The following is a 13526-nucleotide window of genomic DNA, read 5'->3' as shown; positions in this document are numbered from 1 at the left end:
TTCTCCGCGTCCGTGAGTCTGTTATGCGTCTGCTTCTCCGCGTCCGTGAGTCCGTTACGCGTCTGCTTCTCCGCATCCGTGAGTCCGTTACGCGTTTTCTTCTCCGCATCCGTGAGTCCGTTACGTGTCTGCTTCTCCGCGTCCGCGAGTCCGTTACGCGTCTGCTTCTCCGCGTCCGCGAGTCCGTTACGCGTCCGCGAGTCCGTTACGCGTCTGCTTCTCCGCGTCCGCGAGTCCGTTACGCGTCTGCTTCTCCGCGTCCGCGAGTCCGCTACGCGTCTGCTTCTCCGCGTCCGCGAGTCCGTTACGCGTCTGCTTCTCCGCGTCCGCGAGTCCGTTACGCGTCTGCTTCTCCGCGTCCGTGAGTCTGTTATGCGTCTGCTTCTCCGCGTCCGTGAGTCCGTTACGCGTCTGCTTCTCCGCATCCGTGAGTCCGTTACGCGTTTTCTTCTCCGCATCCGTGAGTCCGTTACGTGTCTGCTTCTCCGCGTCCGCGAGTCCGTTACGCGTCTGCTTCTCCGCGTCCGCGAGTCCGTTACGCGTCCGCGAGTCCGTTACGCGTCTGCTTCTCCGCGTCCGCGAGTCCGTTACGCGTCTGCTTCTCCGCGTCCGCGAGTCCGCTACGCGTCTGCTTCTCCGCGTCCGCGAGTCCGTTACGCGTCTGCTTCTCCGCGTCCGCGAGTCCGTTACGCGTCTGCTTCTCCGCGTCCGCGAGTCCGTTACGCGTCTGCTTCTCCGCGTCCGCGAGTCCGTTACGCGTCTGCTTCTCCGCGTCCGCGAGTCCGTTACGCGTCTGCTTCTCCGCGTCCGCGAGTCCGTTACGCGTCTGCTTCTCCGCGTCCGCGAGTCCGTTACGCGTCTGCTTTTCAGGCTCCGCGTCCGTGAGTCCGTTACGCGTCTGCTTCTCCGCGTCCGTGAGTCCGTTACGCGTCTGCTTCTCTGCGTCCGTGAGTCCGTTACGCGTCTGCTTCTCCGCGTCCGTGAGTCCGTTACGCGTCTGCTTCTCTGCGTCCGTGAGTCCGTTACGCGTCTGCTTCTCCGCGTCCGTGAGTCCGTTACGCGTCTGCTTCTCTGCGTCCGTGAGTCCGTTACGCGTCTGCTTTTCAGGCTCCGCATCCGTGAGTCCGTTACGCGTCTGCTTCTCCGCGTCCGTGAGTCCGTTACGCGTCTGCTTCTCTGCGTCCGTGAGTCCGTTACGCGTCTGCTTCTCCGCGTCCTTGAGTCCGTTACGCGTCTGCTTCTCTGCGTCCGTGAGTCCGTTACGCGTCTGCTTCTCTGCGTCCGTGAGTCCGTTACGCGTCTGCTTCTCCGCGTCCGTGAGTCCGTTACGCGTCTGCTTCTCTGCGTCCGTGAGTCCGTTACGCGTCTGCTTTTCAGGCTCCGCATCCGTGAGTCCGTTACGCGTCTGCTTTTCAGGCTCCGCATCTGTGAGTCCGTTACGCGTCTGCTTTTCAGGCTCCGCATCTGTGAGTCCGTTACGCGTCTGCTTTTCAGGCTCCGCGTCCGTGAGTCCGTTACGCGTCTGCTTCTCTGCGTCCGTGAGTCCGTTACGCGTCTGCTTCTCTGCGTCCGTGAGTCCGTTACGCGTCTGCTTCTCCGCGTCCGTGAGTCCGTTACGCGTCTGCTTCTCCGCGTCCGTGAGTCCGTTACGCGTCTGCTTTTCAGGCTCCGCATCCGTGAGTCCGTTACGCGTCTGCTTTTCAGGCTCCGCATCCGTGAGTCCGTTACGCGTCTGCTTTTCAGGCTCCGCATCCGTGAGTCCGTTACGCGTCTGCTTTTCAGGCTCCGCATCCGTGTGTCCGTTACGCGTCTGCTTTTCAGGCTCCGCATCCATGTGTCCGTTACATGTCTGCTTCTCAGGCTCTAGCTCCAGTGAGTGGGACGTTTAGAGAAAGGATTCAGTGTGAGCCTTCTGGTCTCGCTCAGCGACTGTCATCATCCACTCATATTCACACATTGACGATTATACGCAAACTGTCCCTCAGAGCTGACAATCTGACCGTATCCGCTATTTGTTCACGGTGAGCACAGTTAAGCCTTTTCATTTAGCGATGAAGCTTTTCCTGACAGAAGTCTAAGATCAATATTGTAGTTCTAAAGAACCTCTCTGGTTTCTTCTCACCCGTATATAACGTATTAGAGGTCTGCAAGGTCAAGCCAGTGAAGTCCCCCAGTGATTTACCAATGGATGGCGAGTAAGAGCTTTGCTAATGCTAATGGACATCCTGTTTACTCCTGGTACATGTTTAGTGCTTAAGCTTCCATGTAATTTTTTCGGATGCAGGCAGCTTGGTGAGCTGGCTACTGTATTTAATTCAGCTTCGGTTCTTCTGATCATTACGAGCTGTCATACGAAACGAATCAATCCTGTCCGAGTACACTGTTGCTTCCTACCAATGTCCCCGGGTAACCAGTTGCAGTCCTTATTTTACTGGGACGGTAAGTCAGCCTTCGTTGGTTCATGCGACCGAGGGTACTGGCCATTACACTTTATTCTTCGTCATCTCTGAAGTCTCGGACTTGTGTTCTGTTGCTGATCATTTCGTTCTGTCCCTCGGTCATACGAAAACGAATCGGTCCGGCCAAGTACACGAATTACGTTTTTTCTTACCGACTCAGTTTGGTGCCCAGTTGGAGTCCTGGGAGCCTTGTTGTTGGTTTTTTGACCGGGAAACCGAAAGCCAGTCTTCTTTTGCCCTTCCCCAGGGAGCTGTTGTCGTCAGTCATGTTTATCAGATGTGTTAGGTTATTACGTACCAGGATTGGCCTTAACCCGCTCGCATAATCGGGGCAGCGTCTAAGAATAAGTTCCAGCCCAGGTGATTAAAAGCTAGGCAGATGGAACTCCTCGTGTTGTCATGTTATGGTACGACTAACTTTGTGTCTTCTTCTTTTTGCCCTCTATAGGCCTACCTGGTACGTCGGTCATGGCACACCTCAGACCGAATGGACCCTCTCTGGGTCTCTGGTTCTCCGTTCCACTAATCCTATTTGTTTGCCCCTCACACAAATGTGAAGGCTGATGTATATTAGCCTGTAGTTGTGGGAGGGGCTATGGTTATTTAACCAACGCCTCTCCCTTCCACAGCTACGTTACAGCTCCTAACGTTGCCCTCCCTTGCCCCCCCCTATTAATTTCCTTCCTTTTATTTCCTCTTTTCTCCTCTATCCTTTCTTTCATTTCTATTTATGGGGTGGCCCTCTATAGGCCTACCTGGTACGTCGGTCATGGCACACCTCAGACCGAATGGACCCTCTCTGGGTCTCTGGTTCTCCGTTCCACTAATCCTATTCGTTTGCCCCTCACACAACAAAAGAATCCAATCTGTGAGGGGATCCAGGCATATGGTGGATTAGTCAACCAGTTTACATTGAAGCTAGACTTAGAGGCAACTCATCTGTAATATTTCACACATTGCAGAGGGCCCTGGTTGGAGCCCCAGCTTCAAAGAGAGTGTTGTAAAACCTTTTGGCACACATGCCTATACAATCAAATTAACACCTCTCATGCTGAAATTGGCCATGCCATCTCTACCAGATAGCAAGTCCATGTATGTACTACACAAATTGGTGTGACATGCATAACAATATATATATTTTTTCTTTTGTTTAACTTTTTTTTTCTTGTAGTTCCGTGTTTGGGAAGCATCTTGACATTCACACGGGAGGGATCGATCTAGCATTCCCGCATCATGAAAACGAGATTGCCCAATGTGAGGCTTATCATCAGAGCACGGGATGGGGGAATTATTTCCTTCATTCAGGTAAGTACACCGGTGGGTCCGATATAACATGTTATGTCAGCTGTTTATTTCAGTCTGTACCTTTGGGTACATTAGTAAACCCCAGTCCATGTGAATGTTCTCAATGATCTACATTGCTAATTAGCATACATATTGAATCTATAACTCATTTGTGTTTATTGCAAAACAAAGAGACATGCAAACCGCCATGTAGACTGTATGTAAAAATACTTTGGCTGTTCTTTTTACAGCGTTTTAAAGAGAAGAAAAAGAAGATGGCGGTATTTCTTGCTCCTAATATTTCTTATATTTGCTCTTTAATGTATTTTGTGTAACATTGACTAGAATATATATATGTATTTTTAGTTGATTTGTATACGTATATATATATATGTGTGACCACCAGGAGGAGACATTTTCTCTCTGGGGGCAATGATTGTGAATATTCTGTTTAGTACTCGGTGATTAAAGCTGACATTATCATTCTTGTGTTGCTATCATTATGGAGATAGTTTAAGGTGTGTAACTTTCCGAGTCATGGAAATAATATGAACTACAGCGATGTTACTTGTGCCACACGTATGCCTCTTTGCATTTGAAGAAAAGATTTCTGGTGTCTTAAGCTTAACGCTTGTGTGACTCAGTCTTACTTCAGAAGCTTTGAGCCTCAAACGGTTCTATGTATTTTATCCATTTTACAAAACTTAGAAAGGTGTGAGTCTCAGGCACTGGACTAAGACATGTTTGTTAATGAGGTCCCTGCTTGTTAATAGCGTTTCATTAAATGTCTTTTTCCTGATTCTGCAGCAGTTAGGTTTAGCTTCTTGAAGGAACACATTTTATGTTAAATCCATTGGCTCCAATATGCAGCCATTCTCTGCAGATCCTTATGACAGGGTGCCAGTGCCACCGTGCCACATAGGCCCAGCCACAAGTGGCAAGCCCGCTCTTCAGCTCCTGACTGAAATTATTCATCTACAGAAATGTTGCCATCATGGGGCCAAGCGATGTTTGACAGAAACAAGGACACAGTTTCTTTGCCTGGTTCCTGAGATGACTGCACATTTAAGTGTTTTCTCATGACTCTTCTTTACCTTGCTTCTAATTTGTATTTTTCTCCTTTATTTCACAGTCTATGATATCATTTTCATTTATCATCTTTTTAGTGTTTCCCAGTACTTGTCCTCTTTTTTCGAATAAAGGCCAACGCTGTATAATTTACTTTTAAGCCGTAAAATGTATTAATGTTATTCCAGATGAAGATATTTTTTTTTCTTCCTAGGACATTTACATTTGAAGGGAAATGAAGAAAAAATGTCAAAGTCCTTGAAAAACTACATCACTGTTAAGGTATAGTTTGTTTTCTGAGTGCAACTTAACTAATGTTTTATATTTTATCTCATAAAGAAGGTCATGTTTGAAAAGGTGATTCTTGTGCAATATTTAAAAAGTGATCTTATCATAGAAAACAATGAAAGTCCTGGTCAACAGGACTATGCCATTGGTTGCCATGGTGATAAGACCACTTTCTAACTCTCTGTTTTCTGAAGGCAATAAATGTGTTGATTGTGGGACTCGTCTAACCCTTAGCTCTAGTTTCCAGGGATGATCTGGGACTCTCAGCATCCCAGTGTTGTGCGCAGTCCAGCACTGCCAACGTTAGCATGAAGGTCTACCTAATCCTTATTAGTTCACGAGTGATTAGTAATAAATGTTTAAATACGTACACATAATGATAACAATCTGGTCATATACTGGGTCAAGGAGAGCAAATAGGGATCTATCTCTTAAAATCCGAGATAAGTGCAAAACCTAAGAGACGCTGGTGTGTTTGTGTGCAAACTGCAGTTTCTTCTTCAAAGAATGAAGATTTTGATGCTAGGCTCATTAACGGTATTTGGCATAATTGCATAATGAGAATATTGATCAGCAATCCTTTTCGGCTGAACATATGGTTCAGAACATACTGTTTATATTAAGTACAATATTTGTCCAAAGTGAGCAACAAGCATTCAATATGTATGGAAAGAGATCATTTTCAGGAAAGTGTGCAATGGAAGACTGCAGCAAATGAGCTTTAAAGTTGTTTTTTTTTCCCCTACAGGAGTATTTAAAGTCATTTTCTCCTGACCAGTTCAGAATGTTCTGTCTGCGTTCCAGATATCAATCAGGTACAAGCTTTCAAAAATAGATCATTTGTGAATAAGAGAACATTAAAGCATATACAGTGTGTGTATGTATATAATATACAAAACAAGAAAAAAATTATTAAAATCTATGGCTCAAACACTTTCTCTTTTAACATTTAGTTACATATTGTGCATTAGTTTGGAAATATATTTTAAACACTCAGCCCCGCTGTCCTTGACCTCATTATGCTTGTCCCATATATAAAAATGTGCCCACCATTAATTAAAATGTATATGGAATATTTTCTAATTGTATTTTTAGCCGTGGAGTACAGCAAGGAATCCATGCAGGACTCAATAACTACCCTGCAGACTATCTCCTCTTTTCTTAATGATGCACGCTCTTATGTGAAAGGCCAGCTGATGTGCCAGCCTGTACAAGAAGCCATACTATGGGAAAGGTAACAGGTGCTTAAACCTTTGTTTGTAGCATGCTACAATTTCTGTAATTTGATTTTTGTGCCTGAACTATATTTTCATCTACGGTAATTCTAAATCATAAAGGTGTTGTATTGCACGTTTGTTTAATGCAAGGTGGGTAGGATATTAACCCAGAACCCAAAATAACAGACAACAGTTTAATTGTTTAAATTCATAGTTTACAAAAATGTAAGGAAAATCTTACAGAACAAATTGGAAGCTACAACATGAGAAACAGAGTATAAACATAGAGGGCATAGGGTTGATTGTCATCTGAGAACTTATTGAGGTTGCTTGTTTTTGTGTAGAAAGTTGTTAATGGAAGCATGGAGAGAATGGGGAAAAAAGGTGTGTTTTTAGATGTAACACTGGCTGGTTTTATTAGATCTTTCAGTATTAGAAACAATAAAAACATGGGTCATTATGGTAGTAAAGAGCTGATTGCCTATTTCTTGCTGCTATAAGTTGCCTAACTTTATTAGATCTTTGGTCTTGTCTTATAATTAGGACATTGCATGCCCATCCTATGCGTGTTTAAATTCCCTCACTGTTTTAACCTCAATCATTTCACTGTATTAACCTCTACTATTCCGCTTATCATTCACCTTCTCTGGGGATCAATTACTGTATCCATGGAACCAACAGAATGCTTAAAGACTTCTTACTGTGCAACACTGAATCTGTGAAAATGTTGTATTGTTCAGCAGAACATCAGGCAAAGCACCTCAGCCAAGTGTGGGCACAATAAGCCATTGTGTGTGAGCCTTCTCTAATATTTTAAGAAACACATAAGTGCCATAGTCACGTGTCCCCAGGTTTGTTCATCTGTTTATATGAAAGATAGAAGCTAAGCCAGCCACTAAAAGTTTTTTAAAGTGGGGCACGGTATTTAGGAACCTTTTAACTCGCCATTAATTTCCCTTTCCTAGTGACAATGGAGTTCATCATTGTCCATTCTCAAAATTGCCAGTGCGTGGCCACCTGTTGGGTACAAGCCGGCCGTGCTATACGTTCCTTCACCTGGCCGCTTTTACTGAATGTAGAGGTGTAGCATGCAACCGCTTGCTACTGTATCGTGTAAGCAGCCTGATCAGCTTTTAATTCAATGAAATATTACTTATTTATTTAATTTGTTGAAACTGGTTAGGCAGTTTTGGCCTGTGTGCTAAATGCAAAATATATCAGTATATCTAGATCTGTAGAGCTGTGATAATATAGAAATGTGTTATTACCAAAGAAACAGGCTTTTACTATTAGTATCACTGCAGAATTCATACCAGCCACATACACTGAATATTTTACCATATTATGCATACTAATTTCTGTAAAACTTTTATTTATTTAGGTTACAGCATTCAAATTGGAGTTACCGCTGAGTAACCACATGTTGTTATGTTTTGTTCTTTAACCACTTATTACATTTTGCTAGAAATGATTTACTGCTCACAATTACTTGTGTGATACCCAATTAGTTTCCAGAGTTACAAAGCACTTTTCGGGTCTCGTTACCTTCCTTATGATGCCAGTTATGGAATAAAATGCTGTTACTGCCAATCACTCAAAATGCTACACAATAACAAGGCACAGTGTCTGAAATATCCCGGTGTTCCCGTGCTAATACCATGTCTCTTTCTCATCAAAGCCTGAATGAAACAAAAGTAAATGTTAAGGCTGCGTTTGCTGATGACTTTGACACCCCACGAGCTGTCGATGCAGTTATGGACCTCATTCACCATGGCAACAGACAGCTTAAGGCTGTTTCCAAGGTAACCCATCAGGGTATAATCTAAAGATGGCAGCTGTCCACTCGGCAGCAATCAGAAAAATACACCGTATGTTGCTCTGAATTCATTTTTTGCTTAGAGCTAGGCTTTTGTAACATCCGTGGATCTGTAATTTGGAAGGGGGGAGCACTCGTAGATCTGTTGTGTCTATCTAGCCCGCAGATGAATTCTTTTCTAGGCACTGTAACCATTACTTGTGTTTTTCTATGCCCCACACGTACAAAATAACCCAGTATGCCTTTTATTTTGAGCATTCATGCACCCAGACATTATCTTTGCTTCCTGCCATGTCATATGCTTTAGCAGCTGAGATCGTTTCATGAAAAGCCCCACAGTTTGAACATTATACCGAGTCCGATTATACACCATCCTCTAACAATGTGGGTGATGATTTTTCGGTAATTATGTTGCTATGATGTGAATACTGTTGTCCCCCCCCCAGCATTTGCTAGTGTTTCACTTCTGCTTCACAAGTAGTGATAAAGCACTGTTGGGATGAATATAGCATTTTAATAATGCTTTTTATTTAAAAAAAATAAATATATATATATATATAATGTAAAAAAAACAGTATTGCAGTATGCAATGATACCTTTTTTATTGGACTAATATGATATTTAAAAGGTAAGCGTTCAAGAGTTTTCCTCTCTTCAAGACTGAAGAAGAGATGAAAACTCTCAAAAGCTCTCTCTCTTTCTTAGGAAGGTAAGTTGAACCAAAACATGAATTCATCCTTGACATACACACCCTGGAGGAAATACTGGATAATAAAATAGAAAATGTATTGAGAGAACTTTGTTACAAGCCAGGGTATATTTCATGAAGCTTAGAAATTATGTTAGAATATGTGAAAACCAGGTCCGGTGTATTACTTGATGGTGACTGTAAGAAGAATAGGTGCGTTCACCCAGTTTGCAGGTAAATCGAACATTTTGCTCAGCATTATGAAGTTCCAGTGAGCTCTTCCTGCGTGAAGTTCTGTAGTACCCTGAATCATGTATAGTTAAAGTGAGGACGTTCCTAAAAGGTCTTATCCTCAGCGTAACCCTGCCTAAGGCATAAGTAGATGTTGGACCCCCATGATGCATTGTGAAGTTAATCCACTTTGGTACTTGCATTCAGACACCTCTTGGGTGCTGACTATTGCCATGTTTTCTGTTACAGGACAGTTACGCTCCTCGAAGCTCTCTGGTATACGCTGCCATAGTCTCTTACATCGAGCAGTTTTTGGACACAATGGGAATTTCCTTTAAACACAAACCGGTAAGGGGGTTTAACTATGTTTTAATTCAATAATGTTAGGTTTTACAAGTCCAAGTAAAGCTATGTATGTAGATTACATAGGTGGGACAGGTAAACAGTCGATACTCAGATTTTTGCCAAAGAGCAATTTCATCCCTTATATTATTGCATAAACCTATGTTATTTTGCTGCATGACACATTTTATCTGGTACTGCTGTAAAGACTCAACCCTCGGTCTTCTTTCTTGTCTTTGATTCAGGGTCGCTTTATGCCCATCCCAGCCATGTTTAAATTCCCTCACTATATTAGCCTCTGCTGCTTCTGAGGGGAGGCTGTTCAATGAAACAAAGCTTGTTGTCCATTATATTTTGATTGTGAAGATTCTGCTACCCCTAGCAGTAGCTTGGAAAATATCATGAGAAGCACTGGGTTTTAGGTATGAACTGGTGTTATCACCAAAGTAGCCAATATAATAGCCTCTTCAGCAGGAGCATTACATTGGTTGCTATGGTGATAAGTCCACTTTCAAAACTTTTGCCAGAATCTTTTATACATAAAAAGGGATTTATGATTTGAAATAAAGTTATACAGGCCTAACACCGTTGTTCTTGGAGAATGGGCCCCTGATAAAACTATGAGCCCCTATGAACTATGTTTGATGTTTATTTCTTTGCACATTCTGTATTAGGTGGCTACGGAAGACAATAGTTCTGCCCTTCTTGAAAACGTGTTAGAAGAGCTTGTAACCTTTAGAAGCAAGGTGCGCAGCTATGCCATCAGTACAGATGACGCTGTGACTGAGACAGAAGCAGCCATGTTGTCTCTGGAAGAAAGACAGAGATGGAAGGAGAGGAGAAGGCAGATACTGAAGGAAAAACAGCCTCTGTTACAGGCCTGTGATGCTTTACGCCAAGATCTTGCTGGCTTTGGGGTTAATATTAAGGTTAGTTAAAACTTTTCTTGAATGCAGTGCTGTATTGTAATGAATGGCTAAGGTAGCAAACTGCACACTTCACATGTGTGGGCCAAGAACCCATACCTCATCCAATCTACTAGACAAACTGACTCCTTATCTTCCTGTAGTGGACAATGCGATGGCTCATTGTTTATCAGTGGAACACAAAGTCTATGGAATAAAGGACTTCATTAGTATTGTCATAAATGATCAGCTCAGTGTGGTGATTGTGCAGAAAAAGTCATCCAAAATGAGAGCATTCAAGTCTGCAGATAAAGGAGGTCTATCGCAACGAGAGTAACCTGTTGACGGCGGAAGGACGTTCCCTGCTGTCATGTAGTTCGATGCAATGCCCACCACGTGACGGCATGGAACATCCTTAGTAAAAGTCTTTAGCGCGATCAACTTTGCGCGACTTCGCTGCAGTTCTTCTGGTTGCCGAGTCCCACCAATAACCAATGTGTGCGCTTCTGACCTTGTGATCGATGTGACGACCACTCACAGCGAGCACAAAAAATGAATTTTTGAATGTTAGCTCTACCCCTCTCTCTTACTCACAGTTCTTTTGTTAGGCAAGAGAGGCAGAGAAACATTGTTGACTCTACAGTCTTTTTCATTACATTTTACAGGACTCTCTGCATAATTTAGTGTACTAAAGGGGTTAAAATGGCTTGGGTGGTGGGTGGGTTAAGCAGGTTTAAGTTTTTTAGGTGGGTGGGGGAAAACATATATAATTTTTGTGGGTGCACTAAACGAGGGAAGTTACAGTTAATCACATACAGCGCAAAAATGTCAAAAAGAGCTCTGGTCTTTCCGCACCAATTTAAGAAAAATAGGTCTGGTCATCAAGGGGTTAAACCATTTTTTCTCAATGGTAGTCTACATTCCTGGATACAGCAGTGCATTTTATGATCAAAGAGAGAACATTTTTCCATGGGCCTTCCCCTTTACGAACCATCAGGGCAGCATAGAGCTTGATTTAAACATCTGGCGTGTTTCATGTGTGCTGTACATTGGTTTCAGGTGCAGAACTAAGGCAGATCTACAAATCACATTTGTCACTTCATTCAGCCGAGTCCGTGTTGAAAATTAAGTCTCCAGCAGTGATCGTAAAGTGTCTTATGCCGTAGATCACTTAAAGCAAGTTTGCCATTGAAACTACCTGTTTCTCACATATTCCCCTATTTTTTGTTTATCAGGCCAATGCAGTTGCTGTACTGACTTGTGGTTTTTTTTTTTTTGAGTATTAGTTTAGACAACATTTTGAAATATTTTCAGTTTTATTTAATGAAGAATTGTAGGGCAATATAATGCTGAGGCAGTGGGGATACCTTATATTACCTAAATTTCACCAAAGAGGATATGGGTACATTAAAATAATCTCTGAAAATACTGTAGCATTCCCAAAAACATGACAAACCTACGAATGCGATGCATCTCTGTCGTCTGCACGGGTTGCTGCTGAACACCAATTATTTGGGTTTTTAGCAGTTTTGCTTTTAACTTTGGAGCTGCTGTGGTCGGCTTCTCAAATACAATAAGCGTGTATTGGCTGGTTCAGATCAAAGATTCAATTTTTTTTTCTTTCCACAGAGCGTGGCTGTAAAATAATCCTCATGAAATCTATTTTTGGGATTCTGTGACAGCTATTGAAATGACAGTCCCAGGATACCAAATTGACATACACCTTGTATTTGCCTTATTTGCAACATTGATGAAAATCCTGCGTATACGGGGTGGTTTCCAAATCGGCAACAGTAAAGGAATATATTTTGGGGTTTCTTCAGTTGTGTGTGCATTTATTATCATATCAGAATATGTTACAGTCCTGGAATGTAGAACTAATATATAACGAGAGTGCACTAAATCGCAAAGTGGTAAATTATGGCAGAACGGACACAAGAAAACTGCCCAAAATGCTCTGGTTGTTATAGGAAAAAAAATATATATTATAGCTAATGATTTCTCTTTTTTTCTACGTTCAAAGGACAGAGGCAATGTTTCTACGTGGGAACTAGATGACCAGAAAGAGAATCTCTGAAATTATGTAAATGTACACTTTATAAAGTTATCTGTTCAAAAACCTTGGCACATTGTATTTTTGGTTATACCCCTTTGTGGATATAACACAATTACAGCCTGTTTTCTTTTTCTAACCCGAGGTCTTATGTTTGTGTACACACTCAAGTCTTAAATGTGGATATTTTTGTTAACTTTCCTTACCACTCTTATAAAGCCCAAGTTTAATTATTTGCAGTACTTAACATGACTATTACAAGGGGAGTTTTGAAGACATTATTGGTCACTATAGACTTAGTTGATGAGATGCCAGAGAGCTCATTCCACAGAACCTGATCATTTTAGATCATAAATATTGTATTGCATAATCTGTCCTCCTGACCCTTTGCTAATTTGAGTTACAAGAAACAATTTAGTATGTATAATGAAGGAAACTGTCTTGTCATTTTTACATTTGTTCATTTAGTTGAATATCAAGTCTCTCATTATGCATTGTTTCCAGGGAGGAACATGCAATAGGGCCACTTGACTCTGCCCCTTTGCAGATGATGGTCCATTAGCCATGTGAAGGCATGTGGGGGTTCACTCTTCCACTTGAATGCGGGCACAGTACACCTACCGATACTGCTTGCCAGAAGGTGGGAAGCAGATGCTATTAAATGTAATCCCCCCTGATACCTGCAATATTTTGTGGCTTTATGCCCAGTATAGACCTTCTGAAGGGAACACCACACTTGAATGCATACACTGCTTTTAAAAATGAATGTTTTTATAAGATTTAAAAAAACAAAACAAAAAAACAACAAACCTTTGAGGTTTAAGTAAAACACGAATAGTGCAACTTCAAGAATAGGGACATAGTATCAACCTACCAAAGTAAAATTAGAATAATTTTAATATTGAACTTTCTAATTCAATATATCCTCAAGAGAGCCTATGTGTAATCCAAATGTATGTACAATTTTATGTACATTTCTATTTCACACAAAATGGATCGCTGCTCAGTTAGTATATTTTTTTTCTTCCCTACAAAAGAAAAAAAAACCAAAAACCTTTTGTACACCAAAAGACTGATACTCCTGGCATGTTATGCAGCTCTGGGAAAAATTGATCTTGTGCAAGTCTTAAAAAGAGCTTAGGCGATTGTGTTCACTAAGAGCTTTTTGAGTAGTA

The 13526-nt window shown here is 42.2% G+C and overlaps 1 protein-coding gene across 1 annotated transcript in view; it reads left to right on the top strand.

The window, feature by feature from the left end:
• Positions 1 to 12375, top strand: part of LOC149299951 (putative cysteine--tRNA ligase, mitochondrial) — a 30620-nt gene extending 18245 nt beyond the window's left edge. Inside the window, exons 8-15 of the mRNA XM_089485885.1 lie at positions 3631 to 3764; positions 5026 to 5093; positions 5848 to 5914; positions 6195 to 6333; positions 7995 to 8118; positions 9301 to 9399; positions 10068 to 10322; positions 12322 to 12375. Coding sequence (XP_089342011.1) covers positions 3631 to 3764; positions 5026 to 5093; positions 5848 to 5914; positions 6195 to 6333; positions 7995 to 8118; positions 9301 to 9399; positions 10068 to 10322; positions 12322 to 12375 — 940 coding nt within the window. The remainder of the gene's footprint in view (positions 1 to 3630; positions 3765 to 5025; positions 5094 to 5847; positions 5915 to 6194; positions 6334 to 7994; positions 8119 to 9300; positions 9400 to 10067; positions 10323 to 12321) is intronic.
• Positions 12376 to 13526: the final 1151 nt, after the last annotated feature.

The sequence above is a fragment of the Sceloporus occidentalis genome, unplaced genomic scaffold (assembly GCF_023333645.1).
Source record: "Sceloporus occidentalis isolate IW3139 unplaced genomic scaffold, rSceOcc1.0.p SCAF_27, whole genome shotgun sequence".
NCBI lineage: Eukaryota > Metazoa > Chordata > Lepidosauria > Squamata > Phrynosomatidae > Sceloporus > Sceloporus occidentalis.
The sequence above is the reverse complement of the archived record's forward strand: the minus strand, read 5'-3'. Positions and strand labels throughout refer to the sequence as shown.